The 23,108-nt window shown below is 41.6% G+C and overlaps 1 protein-coding gene across 1 annotated transcript in view; it reads right to left on the reverse strand.

Annotated features, from left to right (window-relative positions):
• Window positions 1-9,497, reverse strand: part of hs6st1b (heparan sulfate 6-O-sulfotransferase 1b) — a 100,785-nt gene extending 91,288 nt beyond the window's left edge. The window contains exon 1 of the mRNA XM_024000139.2: window positions 8,621-9,497. Coding sequence (XP_023855907.1) covers window positions 8,621-9,138 — 518 coding nt within the window. The 5' untranslated portion in view covers window positions 9,139-9,497. The remainder of the gene's footprint in view (window positions 1-8,620) is intronic.
• Between the last annotated feature and the right edge of the window lie 13,611 nt (window positions 9,498-23,108).

A 23,108-nucleotide genomic window follows, 5' to 3' on the forward strand; every position in this document is an offset into this window, starting at 1 on the left:
CATTGGAGTACCCTGAAAAAGCCATTCCCCAGAGGTTTTGCTGTGAGAACACTCAGGCTTGCTTTCTTTTCTTGCATTTCCAACCTTCAAAGCCTTGAAGGTCCAATGCAGCTGTTTTTCCCCCCTCAATATCAAATCATTTCTAGGCAACAATGAAGTACTTTATTGAAATAGACCAAAGCCTTTAAAAAAATGAACAAGCAAGAATTTTGCTAGGACTGTCTGGGAGTGGTCTGAGTGCGGGATCTAAATTGGAGGAGCCTAACGGGAGGGATATGTAACCTGAAAACGAGCTGTTACTGGTCTATAAAGCCTAGTGATGTCACCAGGCAAAACAAAACTCCACCCATGCAAAACCTGCTGATTAGAAAGCCCTCTGTAAATTGTATTTTCAACCAGCAACTATCAGGAAATAACAAACACTGTCAGGAAATAACAAACACTATCAGGAAATAACAGACACTATCAGGAAATAACAGACACTATCAGGAAATAACAGACACTGTCAGGAAATAACAGACACTGTCAGGAAATAACAAACACTATCGAGGAACAAAACAGACACTGTCAGGAAAAACACTGTCAGGAAATAACAGACACTGTCAGGAAATAACAGACACTGTCAGGAAATAAAAAACAAACAACATTCAGGAAAATAACAGACACTGTCAGGAAATAACAGACACTGTCAGGAAATAACAGACACTGTCAGGAAATAACAAACACTATCAGGAAATAACAGACACTGTCAGGAAATAACAGACACTGGGTGCAGACACCTTCCTAATATTGAGTTGCACCTCCGGAAGCCACCTTCAAAACTGCAAAAAGGGTAACCAGGGTTATTAGTGCTCAAAAAGGACAGACAGGTTAGGAATGCCCAGTACGACGTGATGAGAACTCATCTTGACTTTTAAATATACATACATTTAAATGACTGATGGCTTTTGCTCTTATCAGATATTGATTACATAACAAATCCAGAGGTGCTCCATTGGAATGTATTTGCAAACACAACTATCTTCCCCTGGCATTCTCATGCTTACTTCACATTACCACACGACATTATGTCAGACCGCAATTTATTGTGGATGTAGCACGTTCATTATCACATAGACGTCATGTCATGATGTGTAGGCTACAATAAAAACTATGAGCAGCTGGAAAGGCCGTAATCAGATTTATCAAATGTGGTGCATTCAATCCATGTTGTTAAAAACAGAGAGGGGAAGGCTACTTGTTGACATGGATCTATCAGTCAGAGCTGGAGGTTGTGATGCACTGTAAAAACTAAGGAGGCTTGCTGGCAGCAGAGCCAGATTACACCCGCGCTTCAGGACATAATTGATGCGCTTAGCCAGCGATGTACAGCATTAGGTCAGTTGATCTCATTTTTCTACCCCCTTCTCTCACAGTGATTGGACATAACCATCCACGAAATTCCCATTTCCATCAGTATAGCATGTGGTGGACCATCCGTGATGGTAGGCCATTGGGCCCTTTCCGTGTCTTTTGGTCCCCTCACAATCCAGGGCTGTTTTCAGGATGGTTGGAAAAATGAGGGATATAGTCGTTATTAAAATGATTCCGTGATACAGGCACATCAGAGAATAGAAGGACAACAGCCAGTGGTATATCGGGCTCAAATAAGGGAATGAGGCAAATCACTCACAATTAGTGGTCAACGGTGCAGATGAAAACACCCCCAGGAAATAGAGCTCCAAAATTTGTGTAAACACACAACTCATTTCTAACATATTAATGTCGGGGAAAAAATAAAAAACTGTAAACCCATATATTCAACCCCAGATGCTGGCCATGTTGCCATGACAAAATACAACTTTGTCAAAGAACAACAAAATGCATTATCATTTACCAGCCATGCATATTTGACAAAATGTCAGGAGACCTTGAAATCAGACCCACTAACACTGGCCATGGACACACTGACGGAGCCCATTTGATTGACAGAAGGATTATTCCAGATATGCAACATTCATGAGGCACGCATTTTGAAAGATGACCCTATTGTGTATGTATATGTATAGAACCATGAATTGTACTGACAAAATGTATGCATGCATGCGTCACTAAGTCGCATTGGATAAAAGTGCCTGCTAAATTGCATACATATACAGTGGGGAGAACAAGTATTTGATACACTGCCGATTTTGCAGGTTTTCCTACTTGGAAACTTAGTCTTCTCCTACTTAGTCTTCTTGCCCAGCGACAGCCCCGAAACCTGAAGGATCTGGAGAAGGTCTGTATGGAGGAGTGGGCCAAAATCCCTGCTGCAGTGTGTGCAAACCTGGTCAAGAACTACAGGAAACGTATGATCTCTAATTGCAAACAAAGGTTTCTGTACCAAATATTAAGTTCTGCTTTTCTGATGTATCAAATACTTATGCAATAAAATGCAAATTAATTACTAAAATCATACAATGTGATTTTCTGGATTTTTGTTTTAGATTCCGTCTCTCACAGTTGAAGTGTACCTATGATAAAAATTACAGACCTCTACATGCTTTGTAAGTAGGAAAACCTGCAAAATCGGCAGTGTATCAAATACTTGTTCTCCCAACTGTACACACAAAAGTATGTGGACACCTGCTTGTCGAACATCTCATTCCAAAATCATGGGCATTAATATGGAGTTGGTCCCCCCTCTGCTGCTATAACAGCCTCCACTCTTCTGGAAAGGCTTTCCACTAGATGGTGGAACATTGCTGTGGGGACTTGCTTTCATTCAGCCACAAAAGCATTTGTGAGGTGGGGGCACAGATGTAGGGCGATTATGCCTGAATTGTAGTCTGCGTTCCCATTCATGCCAAAGTTGTTCGATGGGGTTGAGGTGCAGGCCAGTGCAGGCCAGTCATGTTTTTTTCCACAGCGATCTTGAAAAAGCATTTCTGTTTGGACCTCGACTTGTGCACGGGGGCATTGTCATGCTGAAACATTAAAGGGTCTTCCCCAAACTTGAAAGCACAAAATCTTCTAAAAATTTAATTCTATGCTGTAGCATGACTTCACTGAAACTAAGGGGCCTAGCCCGAACCATGAAAAACAGCCCCCAGATCATTATACCTCCTCCACCAAACTTTATAGTTGACACTACGCATTGGGGCATGTAGCGTTCTCTTCACATCCGCCAAACCCAGATTCGTCCATCGGACTGCCAGATGGTGAAGCGTGATTCATCACTCCAGAGAACGCTTTTCCACTGTTCCAGAGTCCAATGGCGGCCAGCTTTACGCCACTCCAGCCGACACTTGGCATAGCACATGCTGATCTTAGGCATGTGTGCGGCTGCTCTGCCATGGAAACCCAGTTCATGAAGCTCACAGCAAACAGTTATTGTGCTGACGTTGCTTCCAGAGGCAGTTTGGAACTCAGTAGTGATTTTTTTATTTATTATTATAATATATATATATATATACAGTGGGGAGAACAAGTATTTGATAACCTGCAAAATCGGCAGTGTTTCCTACTTACAAAGCATGTAGAGGTCTGTAATTTTTAATCATAGGTTACACTTCAACTGTGAGAGACGGAATCTAAAACAAAAATCCAGAAAATCACATGTATGATTTTAAGTAATTCATTTGCATTTATTGCATGACATAAGTATTTGATCACCTACCGAACCCAGTAAGAATCTCCGGCTCTCACAGGACCTGTTAGCTTTTTCTTTAAGAAGCCCTCCTGTTCTACACCACGTTACCTGTATAACTTGCCCCTGTTAACTGTCTTACGCTGTATAAAAGACACCTTGTCCACACACTCACATCAAAGCAGACTCCAAACTTTCCACAATGGCAAACCAGAGAGCTGTGTAGGACATCAAGGATAAAATTTATAGACCTCACAAGGCTGGATGGGCTACAGACAATAGGCAAGCCAGTCTGGTGGAGAAGGCAACAACTGTTGGCGCCATTATAGAAATCAGAAGAAGTTACAGATGTGGTCAATCACCCTCGCTGGGGCTCCATGCAAATCCACCTCGTGGGGCATCATGATCATGAGGAATGTGAGGGATCAGCCCAGACTACACGGCAGGACTGGTCAATGACCTGAAGAGAGCTGGGACCACAGTCTCAAAGAAAACCATGTAAACACCTACGCCGTCATGGATTAAAATCCTGTAGCACACACAAGGTCCCCTGCTCAAGCAGCGCGCATGTCAGCCCGCTGAAGTTTGCCAAATGACCATCTGGATGATCCAAGGAGGAATGGAGAAGGTCATGTGTCTGATGATTCAAAATAGAGCTTTTTGGTCTAAACTCCACTCGCCGTGTTTGGAGGAAGAAGAAGGATGAGTACAACCCAAGAACACCATCCCAACCGTGAGCATGGAGGTGGAAACATCATTCTTTGGGGATGCTTTTCTGCAAAGGGACAGACGACTGCACCGTATTGAGGGGAGATGGATGGGGCCATGTATTGCGAGATCTTAGCCAACAACCTCCTTCCCTCATAAGAGCATTGATGATGGGTCGTGGCTGGTCTTCCAGCATGACAACGACCCGAAACACACAGCCAGGGCAACTAAGGAGTGGCTCCGTAAGAAGTATCTCAAGGTCCTGGAGTGGCCTAGCAGTCTCCAGCCCTGAACCCAATAAAAATCTTTGGAGGGAGCTGAAAGTCCGTATTGCCCATACTATCCCCCGAAACCTGAAGGATCTGGAGAAGGTCTGTATGGAGGAGTGGGCCAAAATCCCTGCTGCAGTGTGTGCAAACCTGGTCAAGAACTACAGGAAACGTATGATCTCTGTAATTGCAAACAAAGGATTCTGTACCAAATATTAAGTTCTGCTTTTCTGATGTATCAAATACTTATGTCATGCAATAAAATGCTAATTAATTACTTAAAAATCATACAATGTGATTTTCGGGATTTTTGTTTTAGATTCCGTCTCTCACAGTTGAAGTGTACCTATGATAAAAATTACAGACCTCTACATGCTTTGTAAGTAGGAAAATCGGCAAAATCGGCAGTGTATCAAATACTTGTTCTCCCCACTGTATATATATATATTTTTTTAAAGCTTGTGTGGCCTACCACTTCGCGGCTGAGCCGTTGTTGCTCCTAGACGTTTCCACTTCACAATAACAGCAATTACAGTTGACCGGGGAAGCTCTAGCAGTTCAAGGGTTTTTCTTTATTTTTCAATTTTCTACATTGTAGAATAATAGTTAATACATCAAAACTATGAAATAACACATATGGAATCATGTAGTAACCAAAGAAATGATAAACAATTCAAAATCTACTTTACATTTCAGATTCTTCAAAGTAGCCACCATTTGCCTTGATCACAGCTTTGCACACTTTTGGCACTCTCAACCAGCTTCACCTGGAATGCTTTTCCAAAAGTCTTGAAGGAGTTCCCAGATATGCTGAGCACTTGTTGGTGCCTTTCCTTCCCAAACCATCTCAAAATGGGTTGAGGTCAGGTGATTGTGGAGGCCAGGTCATCTGATGTAGCACGCCATCATTCTACTCCTCGTACAATAGCCCTTACACAGCCTGGAGGTGTGTTTTGGGTCATTGTCCTGTTGAAAAACAAACGATAGTGGGACTAAGCGCAAACCAGATAGGATGGCGTATCGCTGCAGAATGCTATAGTAGCCATGCTGATTAAGTGTGCCTCGAATTCTAAATAAATCACAGTGTCACCAGCAAAGCACCCCCACAACGTCACACCTCCTCCATGCTTTACGGTGGGAACCACACATGCGGAGATCATCTGTCTCACAAAGACACAGCGGTTGGAACCAAAAATCACAAAGTTGGAATCAGACCAAAAGGACAGATTTCCACCGGTCTAATGTCCATTGCCCGTGTTTCTTGGCCTAAGCAAGTCTTCTTGTTGGTGTCCTTTTAGTAGTGGTTTCTTTGCAGCAATTCAACCAGAAAGGCCTGGCTCACGCAGTCTCCTCTGAACAGTTGATGTTGGTCTATAACGTGAACTCTGAAGCATTTATTTGGACTCTAATGAATTTATCCTCTGCACCAGAGGCAACTCTGGGTCTTCTTGTGACAGTCCTCCTGAGAGCCAGTTTCATCATAGCGCTTGATGGTTTCTGCGACTGCACTTGAAGAAACTTTAAAAGTCCTCAGTATTGACTGACCTTCATGTCTTAAAGTAATGGGCTGTCATTTCTCTTTGCTTATTTGAGCTGTTCTTGCTATAATATGGACTTGGTATTTTACCAAATAGGCCTATCTTCTGTATACCACCCTTACCTTGTAACAACACAACTGATAAACGCATTAAGAAATTCCACAAATTCTTTTAACTAGGCCTACTTGTTAATTGAAATGCATTCCAGTTGACTACCTCATTTAGCTGGTAGAAAGAATGCCAAGAGTGTGCAAAGCTGTCAAGGCAAAGGGTGGCTACTTTGAAGAATCTGAAATATATTGATTTGTTTAACACTTTTGTTACTACATTCCATATGTGTTATTTCATAGTTGATGTCTTCACTATTATTCTACTTCACAGAAAATAGTAAAATAATGAAAAACCCTTGAATGAGTAGGCGTGTACAAATTTGACTGGTACTGTACATAAACATACAGTAGCCCATTTATTAGGTACACCATCCCATTCACAAAAATGGCTTGCTATATAAAGCAGGCAGACATGCATCAAGTTACTGTTGGATTGAACGTTAGGATGGGCAAAACAAGTGACCTAATCAACTTCGAGCATGGTATCATCGTCAGTGCCAGGTGTGCCGGTTCCAGGATCTCAGAAACGGCCGGCCTCCTGGGCTTTTCACGAGCGCAAGCATCCAGGGTTTACAGAGACTGGTGCAACAAACAAAAATAAACATCCAGTCAGCGGCAGTCCTGTAGGCGAAAACAGCTTTTTGATGAGAGAGGTCAAAGGAGAATAGCAAGAATGATGCAAGCTAACAGGCGGGCCACCAACAGACAAATAACAGCATTTCGGAATGCACAACTTGATGGTCCTTGTCACGGATGGGCTATTGCAGCAGACGACCACACCAGGTTACACTCCTATTAACTAAAAACAAGAAGCTGCTGCTCAAGTGGGCAGGTGAATACCAACACTGCACAATTGAGGGGAAAAATATTACCTGGTCTGACAAATCCTGGATCCTGTTGCATCATTCTGATGTCAGTCAGGAATTGGCGTAAGCATCTCAAGTCCATGGCCCCATGCTGTCTGGTGTCAACTGTGTAATGGTGTGGGGAATGTTTTCCTGGCACACGTTAGGTTCCTTGATACTAACTAAGCGACATTTGAATGCCACAGCATATATGAACATAGAATCCATGCCCCAAAGAATTCAAGCTGTTCTGAAGGCAAAGGAGGGACTGGCCAGGGTACTAGATGTGTGTACCTAATAAACTGGCCACTGAGTGAGTAAATTGCCCTCTTGAAATTGTGGCCCAACCTTCATAATTTTGTACGATTTGATGGTATTGATGATTTATTTGTAAAATGTTCAGCCCCAATGTGGAACTCGGTTCTCGTCAGGCCAATAAAACCCAGCACTGGGACTGACTTAAAACTAATAAGGGTATGAGTAAAACAAAGATGGCCCTGGACCAGTGGTGAGTGGCCTATATACCTTGAAAACCTAGAAGCATAGTGATAGGTGAAACTACTCATAATGGTGTGATCCCCAGCTAGGGAGATTGTTGAAACATCCCCAGGTTTATATAATGTGGGATTGAGAGAGATGGAGTGCTGCAATGTCTTATTATGATTTGAAGTGGAGAAGACTGCAATCAGTATGATGTCATCACACTGACAGGACTTAATGCAGTGCTGATGCTGTTTGATAGAACTTGTCAAGTGTTAAGCTCCTGGTTTACTATGGTGCCATCCCATGGAGCCCTGGACTCAACTAGGGAAACCCCCTACTGCCCAAATTAATAGGAATATTTCCAGGGGCTCTCTGGCATCTCGGTTGTCAAAATAGCATTGGATGTTGCTAGAGCGCAAATAACAAAGCCCTGCGAAGTTTGCAATGCAGGCCTGTACAACACATCTCTCAACACCGAGGTGGAATCTGGTATTTARGAAGCATGAGGAGGACCCGTCTGGTCCAGACGTCATCGTGTGTGAATTCATGGTATTGTGCAGCACTCTATGCAAAACAATGGTTTGAGACCAAGTGAATTGATGACGTAGATAATAATTTTATTGTATAGTGGGCTAAATAATGTGGATGCTTGGTCAAGTAGCATGTCAMGTCAAAATAGGTGGTGTTCTAAGTGTACTTGCTATTCCTGAGGACCCCGATGTAAACATGTACCCTGGTGTGATATTGCAAATACAGAACAGGAATCCATATCATCAGTGTTTACAAGAGGTGTTGTTAACGCAGCCATTTCCCACTTTTAGGGGCAGATAATCTTTACCCCGCTCGCTGGGTTGAGAGGGGGGCCAGGGGGCAACAGCATAGACTACGGATGTGTGGCTCTAATATGCGGCGTTTCATTTACGCCTCATGGACGAATAACTTTAACATTAAATAGGGTTATTTTCCTAATGTGACAGCCTATGTTACACTGCCCGTAAGAGAAGCAAAACTGAGGAGATTTAAGACAAATATAAGTGTCAAAACATTCCGCACATACCTCAGCTTTTTAGATTTATTTTCTCTCTTGTTGAGCACTCCAGGAACGCAGTTTGTGAGTTCGGTCCAATCCGCATGTAACCCGCAACTCCAGCCAGTGGAGAACCTCGAAAACAGCCAGGTCTCCTTTCTGTTGGGACGGTAGCATGTACACTTTTTCTGCCCTGGTCTGCAATCACACGGGACTTCTAGTCTAACATTTTGCACCAGATGCCTGCCAAAAGTGGTTCCGCCAGTTTTCTGTATGTGAAGAAACACMATCACYTCTTCACCCTTGATCTCGAAATCAACGGTGCGTTCCAAGTCCCTGACAGGGAAGTAGTACTTTTTCACATAATGGGGATCCGGAGTGGGGAAAATATCCATGTTGTCCTCGGCGAGGTACCCCTGTGGAGACCCGAAGTTCATCACCCCAGGAGCCACGTACTGATATAGAATCAGCATGAAGAAGACGGATCCGACGACGATCAACAAAAATTTGCTGGTCCTCTCAACCATGTTCCCTCCAGTGCCGTTCATTTGTTACCATCTCCCAGATAACCGAAATGGGGGTACTTGGTACCTGAGCGTTACGCTTTTCGTTTGTCCCTCCATAGACAGTGGGTTTGAGCTCGTCAGAGGACCGCGAAGCAATGAGAGGTCGGGCATGGATACATTGTATCGCTCCTGCTTTCACCTTGCAAAACTCAATCCGAGTTGGCAAAAATCCAAAACTGCAGATTACAATCGACTTTGAACCCTACACCAATAGTCACAGCACTCTCGGCTCGCATTTAACAAAGTAAACAGCATTCGAAGTGTCTTTCCTCTCTGCACTGTGTTTCTGTTACTCTTGGACCAGCATGCACAGCGACACCCACTTCTCAACACACATTTGCACATATTCACGTAGGCTACATTTAACACACACGCGAGAAAATAAAAGCTACGGATAGGCTTACACATTTAGTTATTGGTTTGGATTACAACGCCCACAGTGGAATTATTTGTCTACAAAACATTTATGAGATGAACAATTCTGAGATGAATTAACAACATATTTCAGGCCATATGGTATCTACAATGTGTTTTATAATGCGAGACTCATTTATCCCAAGGATACAATCAAAATATGTAAATATAATTGAAAAAACAAGCATTTGTAGGTCTAATATCAGTGAAACAATTTATAGTGAAAAACAGCAGTGGTGTAAAGTACTCAAGTAAAAATACTTTATAGTACTATTTACACTAAGTCGTTTTGGGGGGTATCTGTACTCTACTTTACTATTTACATTTGTGACAACTTTTACTTTAACTTCACTACATTCCTAAAGAAAATWATGTACTGTACTTTTTACTCCATATGATTTATTTGACACCCAAAAGTACCTGTTACATGTTGAATGCTTAGCAGGATAGAAACATTTTAAAATTCACACACTTATCAAGAGAACATCCCTGGTCATCTCTACTGCCTCTGATCTGGCAAACTCACTAAACACAAATGCTTCATTTAAAAATMATATCTGAGTGTTGGAGAGTGCCCCTGGCTACCCATAAATAAAATAAAAACAAGAAAATTGTGCCGTCTAGTTTGCTTAGCATAAGGATTTTTAAAAATTATTTATACTTTTACTTTTGATACTTAAGTATATTTTAGCAATTACATGTACTTTTGATACATAAGTATATTCAAAACCAAATACTTTTAGACTTTTACTCAATTAGTAATTTACTGGGTGACTTTCATTTTTAATTAAGTCATTTTCTATTAAGGTATCTTTACTTTTGGAAGCAAGTATGATAATTTGGTACMTTTTTCACCACTGGAAAATATTTAGTGGGGGCATTTATGGCCAAATTTCATGGCTTTGCATGAATGGATATATCTTGTATACTTTTATCCCCAAAATTGCCCCTTCAGTTTCAACAGGCATGGCGCCTCTGGTGGAAAAGTTTTAACAACGTCTAATTCTTACTACAATGCAGTCATTTCCCCCTGAAATTATAGTATCACACATAATCAAATGTCATGTTAGCAATAATCAAAATATTTTTTATATAATGACTTCAGATAATGATTGAACCAAAATGAGAATAATGATTATCATTACAGTAGGAGCATGTTAACCAGAAGATCAAACTTTGGAAATGTCTGGTATGTAAGGCTGTGTTTACAAAGGCAGACCAATTCTGATATTCTTTTCACTAATTGGTATTTTGGCCAATCACATCAGATCTTTTCACATCAGATCTTTTTCAGAGCTGATCTGATTGGTCAAAAGACCAATTATTGAAAAAAAGATCAGAATTGGGCTGCCTGTCTAAAAGCAGCCAAGGTGTTTTACTTAAGCTTTGTTTACACAGTCAGCCCAATTCTTCACTAATTGCATCTTTTGAACAATCAGATCAGCTCTTTTGCCAATAATTGGGAAAAAGAGCAGAATTAGGTTGCCTGTGTAAACACAGCCTTAGTAGGGGGCAACTGCTTTTACATTTAAAACAGCATATTGCTCACACAATATTATACATAGCCCTGGCCGTCAGAATGATGCAGTCCTTATGAAACAAGAATGTAACACATCTATACATAGTGTGTAGATTGTCCAGAATAGGCCTATAGTATTCATACGTATTATATATAATTCAAATTGCTACATATTATTGATGTGATATGGATGACATTTGTTCTAGAGGTGAAAGCCTGGTTGAGGCTACATTTGTTCAAATGTAGGTACTCTAGTTATGATTATGGTATGGGTATGTAGCCTATAGAAAAGTTAATGGTCATACACACATCCTTAAAAACTTAGGTGCTGGGCTAATYAAGAATACCAGTAAAGAACAGGAAGGCCCCCACACTGTTTACTCTTGCTCCCAAATTCACCACTTTATTGTCAACGTTTCGATCCGAACCGGATCTTTGTCAMTTAAAAAACGGGAATGTAGCCTATCATAGAAAATAAATATATAAACTTTTGTCCCAGATATATGGAATAATGATACCCGTTACCTTACCCAGCTGGTTTGTGTGTAAACTACTAGAAATGGCTATGCATCAGACACTTAATCAAACCATGATCATTTTCTTCTATGTAGGCAGTTTTTGTTTTACCATATGCTAAACGCAGGCCTTTCTGCAGACCATGAACCATAGAAACGGCTGGTGGCAGACCGTGTGTAGCATGATCACACCAGTGCCATGACAATATGCAACACATTCATCTATCAGGGAAATCAGCTGAAATCTACAACATAATCTCTGTGATTGAGTGCTGCTGCTCCATTAGGAACATGCACTATCTCTTCTGTACCGGCGCTGTAAGAGTACTTGTGTGTAGGCATCGATTCATGCTTTCACCCCATTTGTTTAACTGTCACCAGTGGGAAGCTTGACCCTGATCCCTTTTAACACACACAGTGATGGTTATTTGGCGGCTTGAAACGCACTAAGAGGTGGCATTATAGCTCTTCTCATGTTGAAGAATGCAAATAAATGATGTTTATACAATGATGCCTTCATATGTCGTGCCTGAACKCAGCGCCTATTTGTTCCCAGAACGGCGGCCCACACATTCACACTTATCATTTATTATCAGATTGTGTTTCGCCGCATGTGTAATTGAACTATGCAAATCTATTGGTGCATATCTGGATTGCATTACGTGTAAGAGGAAGCAATGTACCTCACTGTGCTGCAGTATTACAACTCTTCCAGAGCCATACATGCATATGTATCTGAACTCCTGACTTTTATGCAAATGTGATATCTTACAATTATTTGGTGCAGGGAGAGCCTCAAGTACAGTTTTTTWAAATCATTTTGTGTGTTAGTAGTTGAATGTCACAGGTCAATATCAAACCTCATTTGCCCTGATCTCTGACTTCTCAGATKATTTGGGTACTTTTCTTACAATCTATGGCTGCTTAAGTGATCATATTAATAATAGCCTGCCGAAAATGAATTGTTCACCTCAAGTAGCCTATTGGGAAAGTGGCATTGCACTGTATCCATGGATACATGTAAGAATACCAAAAAAATACCATCATTAAAATATTAAAGTTATGTGACAAGAGCAGATTCATACAGATTCATATCTTCCAAGAGGAGTTATATCGATTTTGAACACTACATGAGGTTTTATAATCTGGAGAAAAGGAAATAGCTGTTAATTGAAAGACCAGGCCCAGTGTGAAACTGGACTGACTAATATCCTGGGATCACGTCCCTATCTCCAATGTGCAAATTGAATTTCCTGACTACTGGGAAACTTTTCTTTTTAGACTGTGATATTTAAAGTTTCTTTAAAGGGCAAGRGTAAGAGTAGACTAGCGTAAGAGTGAGAATTGGAGTTGATGATCATTGATGATCATTGATTAGTTGCCTAATGCCTGGCATGTGTCTATAAATTCCTGTGTGTTTAGATTTAGATGGTGGTTGCTTACAGATAATACACATTTTATATAGCTCATGTTGCCTCTGTCTAGTCTTAACTTTCATTATATTCCCCAAACCCTCCAAACTGCAAACTACACTATAGTATTCATTAGAACGGAATCAATTTAAAACAGTATTTCATTATTTACCCAGTAGCATATGAACCTGTGTCTGTGTTGGTCTGTGAGGTAGGCTGTCACAGTGAGTGTAGCAGTGAGGAGGTAGACAAGAATAGTATGTTTTTTCTGCCCAAGGTGAGAGGGCTTTAATTTTTAAAGGGAGAATAAACTGGCGCCAAAAAATAATAAACAAGTCACAGCACTCACCTAACCCAGGCCTCAGTAATGCCTGATAGCAATTAGCACGAGCAGCATGATAGAGACACAGGTTGACTCCCCCCTCATAGTCAGGTAGATCCTTCAGTTTTTAGGGCAAAGTAGGCCTACTTCTGGAAACAGACATTTTACTTGTTTGGCTTAATTGAATCTCTATCAAACACAGCTAGCCATGGATTTTTTTTTTTAAACAAACATGTTTATTGTACTCAGTAAATGTATAGAAATAAAAGCCAAGATTTGACTACTAAACACATCCTTCACTGATAATGAGTAGGRCAGTCAGTTGAAATACTGCATACAAACAGGAGCTTATTGCTAATGAATGACCATTGGTGCAAATGACCTCGTCGCACAGAACTGTCCTCAGTTAGTGCATTGGTGGACTGTTTTGACAATAACCTTAGCTATTTGCCTGTAGGGATTGAAGGCAGTGGAGCATGTTAGCTAGTGGCTTAAGTTCCTATAATGTGCAAGGACAAAGCACTCAGCCTAGTCTTCTCCAACCCCTCTGTAATTGCATTTAATTAGTTCTCTTGTTGACCAAAGGTCTATAGTCAGCTTCCTCGAGGGAGAGGAGACGTACAATAAATCAAGGAAAGGGGTATAAAAAAGGCTCCCAAACTGCACTGGAAGGGCATGGAGCAATACCTCATAATATGTGGTGTCCAGTTGTTTTGGAATGATTTAAGGTACTACTGTTGCAGAAGTAGCTGTGCTTTTTGCACACACACATAGCCCAGGTTCTAGAACCTCACATGCACATTGCCCAGGTTTTAGAACCTGTCATGCACATAGCCCAGGTTCTAGAGCCTCACATGCACATAGCCCAGGTTCTAGAACCTGACACATTCACACAAACACACACATAGCCCAGGTTCCAGAACATCATATGCACATAGCCCAAGTTCTATAACCTCACATGCACATAGCCCAGGTTCTAGAACCTCACATGCACATGGCCCAAGTTCTAGGACCTCACATGCACATAGCCCAGGTTCTAGGACCTCACATGCACATAGCCCAGGTTCTAGAACCTCACTTGCACATAGCCCAGGTTCTAGAACCTCACTACGCTATGTGTCTGAATGTGTGTGTGTGTGTGTGTGTGTGTGTGTGTGTGTTGTGTGTGTGTTGTGTGTGTGTGTGTGTGTGTGTGTGTGTTTTGTTTGTGTTGGAATGGCGTACCTCTGAAACATACAGTATAACACCTACCCACCATGTGACTTAATTCCCGACCTGTGACTGTGCCTGTATGGCGACACTTTTCCACTTACGAAGGAATATCCATAATCGATAGACCATTCTCATTGGGAATGAGTTGTTTGCACCTCCGAACTGTATACTTACTGTTATTAACTGTATACATGACCGCAAGCTCTGTAGGGCTAACACACACTTAGACACCAGAGGAGGCTGGTGGGAGGAGCTATAGGAGGATGGGTTCATTGTAATGGCTGGAATGGAAAAGATGGAACGGTATATAACACACCATACATTTGGAAACCACGTTTGACTCAGTTCCATGTATTCCATTCCAGCCAAAACAATGAGCCTGTCCTCCTATAGCRCCTCCCACCAGCCTTTTTGCATTTTGGGGCCACTAGTACACAGCTCACACAAAATGAACATTTTATAAAAGCCAACTAGCTATGTGTAACAGGGTCGATGTGTCCTAATTAGAATAATTACGGTAGTCATGTGAAGTCTGTATGCTTTCCTATTGGTAAGTTTTTAAATTAATCTATTGTATGCTCTGATTGGTAGCAGGAGTAACCTGCTGGAGAGGGAAAGATACAGACAGAGATGCTGCTGTCTTCAAGAACCACATCTGCTTTTCCTATTTGAACCAAACTTCAGCTACAGTTGACAATGTTCTGGATTGGTAAGAGCAAATACTTCATTGTGTTACACTCCTGATACATGAACAGTCACCTAATAGGGAATAGTTAGCATTTTTTAAATCCATATCCATTACTGCAATATTCAGAAGGGTTGAAGCCACATCACACAGCTAGGTGGGAAATGCCTCATTGGAGTTTGGCAGCATTGAAGCGTGATTGACAAGGGAGTGCTGATCGGCATTTTAATCAGTATGTTAAGCCACTCAGTGAAGGTCTTATTTCAACATACTTCCATCCATTTCCACTGTCACAGACCGGTATAGCCCCAAGACTATCCTATTAATAGGACCTGAAGAACTGAGTTGTGTCTGAACAAGGACATGGATAATATACAGTTGAAGTCGTAAGTTTACATACACCTTAGCCAAATACATTTAAACTCAGTTTTTCACAATTCCTGACATTTAATCCTAGTAAAAATAACCTGTCTTAGGTCAGTTGGGATCACAACTTTATTTTAAGAATGTGAAATGTCAGAATAATAGAAGAGAGAATGATTTATTTCAGCTTTATTTCTTTCATCACATTCCCAGTGGGTCAGTTTAAATACACTCAATTAGTATTTGGTAGCATTMCCTTTAAATTGTTTAACTTGGTTCAAATGTTTCGGGTAGCCTTCCACAAGCTTCCCACAATAAGTTGGGTGAATTTTGGCCCATTCTTCCTGACAGAGCTGGTGTAACTGAGTCAGGTTTGTAGGCTTCCTTGCTCACACACGCTTTTTCAGTTCTCCCCACACATTTTCTATAGGATTGAGGTCAGGGCTTTGTGATGGCCACTCCAATAGCTTGACTTTGTTGTCCTTAAGCCATTTTGCCACAACTTTGGAAGTTTGCTTGGGTTCATTGTCCATTTGGAAGACCCATTTGCAACCAAGCTTTAACTTCCTGAGTGATGTCTTGAGATGTTGCTTCAATATATCCACATKATTTTCCTGCCGCATGATGCCATCTATTTTATGAAGTGCACCAGTCCCTCCTGCAGCAAAGCACCCCCACAACATGATGCTGCCACCCCCGTGCTTCATGGTTGGGATGGTGTTCTTCGGCTTGCAAGCCTCCCCCTTTTCCTCCAAACATAACGATGGTCATTATGGCCAAACAGTTCTATTTTTGTTTCATCAGACCAGAGAATGTACGATCTTTGTCCCCATGTGCAGTTGCAAACCGTAGTCTGGCTTTTTTATGGCGGTTTTGGAGCAGTGGCTTCTTCCTTGCTGAGCGGCCTTTCAGGTTATATCGATATGGGACTCGTTTTACTGTGGATATAGATACTTTTGTACATGTTTTCTCCAGCATCTTCACAAGGTCCTTTGCTGTTGATCTGGGATTGATTTGCACTTTTTGCACCAAAGTACATTCATCGCTAGGAGACAGAACGCGTCTCCTTCCTGAGCGGTATGATGGCTGCGTGGTCCCATGGTGTTTATACTTACTATTGTTTGTACAGATGAACGTGGTACCTTCAGGCGTTTGGAAATTGCTCCCAAGGATGAACCAGACTTGTGGAGGTCTTTAATCTTTTTTTCTGAGGTCTTGGCTGATTTCTTTTGATTTTCCCATGATGTCAAGCAAAGAGGCACTGAATTTGAAGGTACGCCTTGAAATACATCCACAGGTACACCACCAATTGACTCAAAAGCCATGACATCATTTTTTGGAATTTTCCAAGCTGTTCAAAGGCAGGGTCAACTTAGTGTCTTTTAACTTCTGACCCACTGGAATTGTGATATAGTGAATTATAAGTGGAATAATCTGTCTGTAAACTATTGTTGGAAAAATTACTTGTGTCATGCACAAAGTAGATGTCCTAACCGACTTGCCAAAACTATAGTTTGTTAACAAGACATTTGAGGAGTGGTTGAAAACGAGTTTTATTGACTACAACCTAAGTGTATGTAAACTTCCGTCTTCAACCGTACATCTAGCTGGTTTTTCTATGCAATATCAAGACTGAACGGCAGCTTCGGGTTAAAGTGGGAGATGTGTGTGTCTTTGTTATCAACAGCTGGTGTGAGATTTCTCAAGGTTTTGCTCACCCGACTTAGAATATCTCATGATAAGCTGCAGACCATAGAATTTACGAAAGGAGTTTTTATCTATATTTTTCTATTTACAACCACAAACCAATGCTGGCACTAAAACCAAACTCAATGAGCTGTATAGGGCCATAAGCAAACAAGAAAATGCACATCCAGAGATTTTATTGCAGGGAAACTGGAATCCGTCATACCAAATTTTTTACCAGCATGTCATCTGTGCAACTAAAGGCTAAACAACTCAAGATCAAATTTACTCCACACACAGAAAAGCATACAATGTTCTCCCTCACCCTCCATTTGGCAGATCTGACCATGACTCTATCTTCCTGATTGCTGTTTACAAGCAAAAATTCTAAAAAAGTACCAGTGACACACTCAATGCGAAAGTGGTCCGATGAAGCGGATGCTAAGCTAGAAGACTGTTTTGCGAGCACAGACTGGAATATGTTCTGGAATTCTTCCGATTGCACTGAGGAGTTCTTCCGATTGCACCGATTGCACAAATCAGTCACTGGCTTCGTCAATAAGTGCATCGATGAAATCATCCCCACAGTGACCGTACTTACATAGCCCAACCAGAAGCCATGGATTACAGGCAACATCCGCAATGAGCTAAAGGGTAGAGCTGCCACATTCAAGGAGCGGGACTCTGACCCAGAAGCTTATAAGAAATGCCACTATACCCTCAGACAAACCATCAAACAGGCAAAGCGTCAATACAGGACTAAGATTGAATCATACTACACCGGTTCTGACACTCTTCGGATGTYGCAGGGCTTGCCAGACTACAAAAGGAAGCACAGCCGAGAGCTGCTCAGTGACACGAGCCTACCAGACGAGCTAAATTACTTCTATGCTCGCTTCAAGGCAAGTAACACTGAAACATGCATGAGAGCACCAGCTGTTCCGGATGACTGTGTGATCATGCTTTCCACAGCCGATGGGAGTAAGACCTTAAAACAGGTCAACATTCACAAGGCCGCAGTGCCAGACGGATTACCAAGACGTGTACTCCGAGCATGCGCTGACCAACTGGCAAGTGTCTTCACTGACATTTTCAACCTCTCCCTGTCTGAGTCGGTAATACCAACATGTTTCAAGCAGACCACCATAGTTCCTGTGCCCAAGAACACTAAGGTAACTTACCTAAATGACTACCGACCCGTAGCACTCACGTCTGTAACCATGAAGTGCTTTGAAAGGCTGGTCATGGCTCACACATCAACCCCATTATCCCAAAAACCCTAGACCCACTCCAATTTGCATACCGTCGCAACAGATCTACAGATGATGCAATCTCTATTGCAGTGGTTCCCAAACGTTTTATAGTCCCGTACCCCTTCAAACATTCAACCACCAGCTGTGTTCCCCCTCTAGCACCAAGGTCAGCGCACTCTCAAATGTTGTTTTTTGCCACCATTGTAAGCCTGCCACACACACACTATACAATACATTTGTTAAACAAAAGAACGAGGGTGAATCTTTGTCACAACCCGGCTCATGGGAAGTGAAAAATAGCTCTTATAGGACCAGGGCACAAATAATAATATCATCATAATCAATCATTTTGCTCTTTATTTAACCATCTTACATATAAAACCTTATTTGTTCATCAAAAATTGTGAATAACTCACCACAGGTTAATGAGAAGGGTATGCCTGAAAGGATGCACATAACTCTGCAATGTTGGGTTGTATTGGAGAGTCTCAGTCTTAAATCATTTTCCACACACAGTCTGTGCCTGTATTTTGTGTTCATACTAGTGAGGGCCAAGAACCCATTCTCACATAGGTACGTGGTTGCAAAGGGCATCAGTGTCTTGACAGCGTGATTTGCCAAGGCAGGATACTCTGAGCGCAGCCCAATCCAGAAATCTGGCAGTGGCTTCTGATTTAAATTCAATTTTCACAGAACCACTTGTTGCAATTTCGACGAGCCTCTCTTGTTCAGATATCGGTAAGTGGACTGGAGGCAGGGCATGAAAGGGATAACGAATCCAGTTGTTTGTGTCATCCGTTTCGGGAAAATACCTGTGTAATTGCGCACCCAACTCACTCAGGTGCTTCGCTATATCACATTTGACATTGTCTGTAAGCTTGAGTTCATTTGCGCACAAAAACACCTGTGTGTTGTCCTTGTTAATGCAGACAGAGAAGAGCTCCAACTTCTTAATCATAGCCTCAATTTTGTCCCGCAAATTGAATATAGTTGTGGAGAGTCCCTGTAATCCTAGATTCAGATCATTCAGGCAATAAAAAACATCACCCAGATAGGCCAGTCGTGTGAGAAACTCGTCATCATGCAAGCGGTCAGACAAGTGAAAATCATGGTCTGTAAAGAAAACTCAATTTTAAAAAACGTGTCAATACTTTGCCCCTTGATTACATCGCACTTCTGTATGTTGTAAAAGCGTTACATGATCGCTGCCCATATCATTGCATAGTGCAGAAAATACACGAGAGTTCAGGGGCCTTGCTTTAACAAAGTTAACCATTTTCACTGTAGTGTCCAAAATGTCTTTCAAGCTGTCAGGCATTCCCTTGGCAGCAAAGTTTCTCAGTGGATGTTGCAGTGTACCCAAGTGGCATTGGAAGCAACTGCTTGCACTCACGTTACCACTCCACTATGTCTCCCTGTCATGGCTTTTCCGCCATCAGTACAGATACCAGCATGAGCAGCAGCTACGTTTGGCTACATACGGACATTTAGTGGAATTCCCGCGAGAGAGTAATGGTTAATGTGATTGGATGTTAATTATTTGACTAMGCTACATGTATTTGACATTGTGTTGTTATTTCGCTGAACAKTAGATGGTTTAATTGTATTTTTGGCAGTGAAACGAGGCTACTCAGGTGAGAAAAAAACCTCACCCAAATGTATAGCCCCGTTGGAAAATATAAATGGACTGTTTAACAATGTGAATCACATTTTCATTTGACGTACCCCCGACGGCATTGCGTGTACCCCTGTAGTCATTTTAACCCAAGTTTGTTTTATACCTGCTGTATTGCACTCCACACTGCCCTTTCACACCTGGACAAAAGGAACACCTATGTGAGAATGCTATTCATTGACTACAGCTCAGCGTTCAACACCATAGTGCCCTCAAAGCTCATCACTAAGCTAAGGACCCTGGGACTAAACAACTCCCTCTGCAACTGTATCCTGGACTACCTGACGGGCCGCCCCCAGGTGGTAAGGGTAAGTAACAACACATCCGCCACGCTGATCCTTAACACTGGGGCCCCTCAGGGGTGCGTGCTCAGTCCCCTCCTGCACTCCTTGTTCACTCATGACTGCACGGCCAAGCACGACTCCAACACCATCATTAAATTTGCCGATGACACAACAGTGGTAGGCCTGATTACCAACAACGACGAGACAGCATATAGGGAGGAGGTCAGAGACCTGACCGTGTGGTGCCAGGATAACAACCTCTCCTTAAACGTGATCAAGACGAAGGAGATGATCGTGGACTACAGGAAACGGAGGGCCGAGCACGCCCATGAGGGCCCATGCAGAATCTTTTCAGCCTGCTGAGAGGAGAGGCGTTGTCGTCCCTCCTTCACAACTGTGTTGGTGTGAATGACAAGAGAATTGAAGCTCCCGACCCTCTCCACTACAGCCCTGTCGATGTGTAGTAATTTTCTTCTGTGTCCACACCAACACAGTCGTAAAGAAGGGATGATAACGGCTCTTTCCCCTCAGGAGGCTGAAAAGATTCAGCATGGGCCCTCAGATCCTCAGAAAGTTCTAAAGCTGCAGAATTTAGAGCATCTTGACGGGTTGCATCACTGCCTGGTATGGCAACTGCTCGGACTCCGACCGCAAGGCACTACAGAAGGTAGTGCGCACGGCCCAGTACTGGGGACGAGCTCTGTGCCATCCAGTACCTCTATACCAGGCGGTTTCAGAGGAAGGCTGTTCTCTCTGCTTCCGCACTTCAAGCAGTACTGATCCACCAAGTCTGGAACCAACAGGACCTTGAACAGCTACTACCCCCAAGCCATAAGACTACTTAATAGTTAGTCCGGGTAGCTATTGGTTAGCTATTTAACTTTCTGTATTGACTCCTTCACTAACTCTTTTGATTTATAACATACGCTGCTGCTACTGTTTATCATCTATTATCTTGCCTAGTCACTTTATCCCTACCTATATGTACATATCTACCTCAATTACCTCGTACCCCTGCACATCAACTCGGTACTGGTTCCCCGTGTATATAGTGAAGTTATTGTTACTCATTGTGTATTCCTTGTTTAATGATATATTTCGTTTTTCTCTCTGCAGAGAGGAATGTAAGAAACTCTCCAAATACAGATGTGCCATGCTTGTAGTGTCATATCCAAGAAGTCTCAAGGCTTTAATCGCTGCCGAAGGTGCTTCAACAAAGTACTGAGTAAAGGGTCTGAATATTTATGTAAATAAGGTATATCCGCTTTTTAAATATATATATATATATATATATATACATTTGCAAAAATGTCTGAAAACCTGTTTTCGTTTTGTCATTATGGGGTATTGTGTGTAGATTGCAGAGAGAAAACATTTATTTAATCCATTTTAAAATAAGGCTGTAAAAAGTCAAGAGTTGAATAATTACCGAAGGCACTAATATATATTACTCACTCCAATTTCTAGATCTTTGAATCTAGTTCCAAAAGTGTGCAAGCCTTCATTCAAAACAAAGACAGACACTCCCTTACGAATAAACCTTGTGGTAGATTGGTGCATTTATGAGAACAAGCGTTTTTTTCCCGTTCCTTGTAAACATGTGAGAATGATGTCAGTCATCCACAGCTGCATTGCTAATTGAATTAGCAGTATGGGAAGCACCACCCAAACCAATGCCATTCCCCCCTAAGTCACTCTTTGAAGTTTGTCCTAGCTACAGTGTATGTTATTTGGCAGGAAAGTCATTTGGAAACACATTACATTTTTTTGTGTGATTTCATTTTGGCACAACATGTTATGTCATGGAGCACATCTGGGACAAACAAATGCTGTATTGAACATTAACATGCCATATCCCTCCGAGGGATGTGAAACACTGATAATGGCATCACTATGGTGGCTTGAAACTGATCTAGACTGTTCAAAGATGTTTACAACATCTAAAGTGAACTTTGAAGGATTGGAACTTAAGTGGTTTATTAGAACTTTATTTAATGGGTGAACATTTAGGAGAATAAAGATGGTGAGAGTGATTTCTTGAAAATTGCTGTTCTAGAGGTTCTATAAAAAAAATATTTTGTGATTGTTTGTGAAAAGTGGCACACTTGAATGGAAGGTGTACTTATAGCAGCTTTATCAAGACAATACAGTTCTATTTGTCTCCCGTTGACAAACTATGTCTTGACAACATCATGTACTGTGTCAATGGTTATTGGATTTAGTGTCCAAATAATTACCCAGAAAACACTTGACTCTACATCCTTAGCTGCTTAAAGGAAAAATCCCCTCAAAAACTATATCAACTGTTTCAACAGTGGACTAATTAAACAAATACCAAAGTATAGTTTTAACACATATGGAATCACTTATGGAATCATGTAGTAACTAAAGTATTAAACAAATCAAAATATGTTTTAGATTCTTCAAAGTAGCCACCCTTTGCCTTGATGACAGCTTTGCACACGCTTGGCATTCTCTCAACCAGGTTCACGAGGTAGTCACCTGGAATACATTTCAATTAACAGGTTAAAAGTTAAAAGCTGCCTTGTTAATTTGTGGAATTTCTTTTCTTCTTAATGCATTTGAGCCAATCAGTTGTGTTGTGAGAAGGT

The sequence above is a fragment of the Salvelinus sp. IW2-2015 genome, linkage group LG14, assembly GCF_002910315.2.
Source record: "Salvelinus sp. IW2-2015 linkage group LG14, ASM291031v2, whole genome shotgun sequence".
NCBI classification, from domain to species: Eukaryota; Metazoa; Chordata; class Actinopteri; order Salmoniformes; family Salmonidae; genus Salvelinus; species Salvelinus sp. IW2-2015.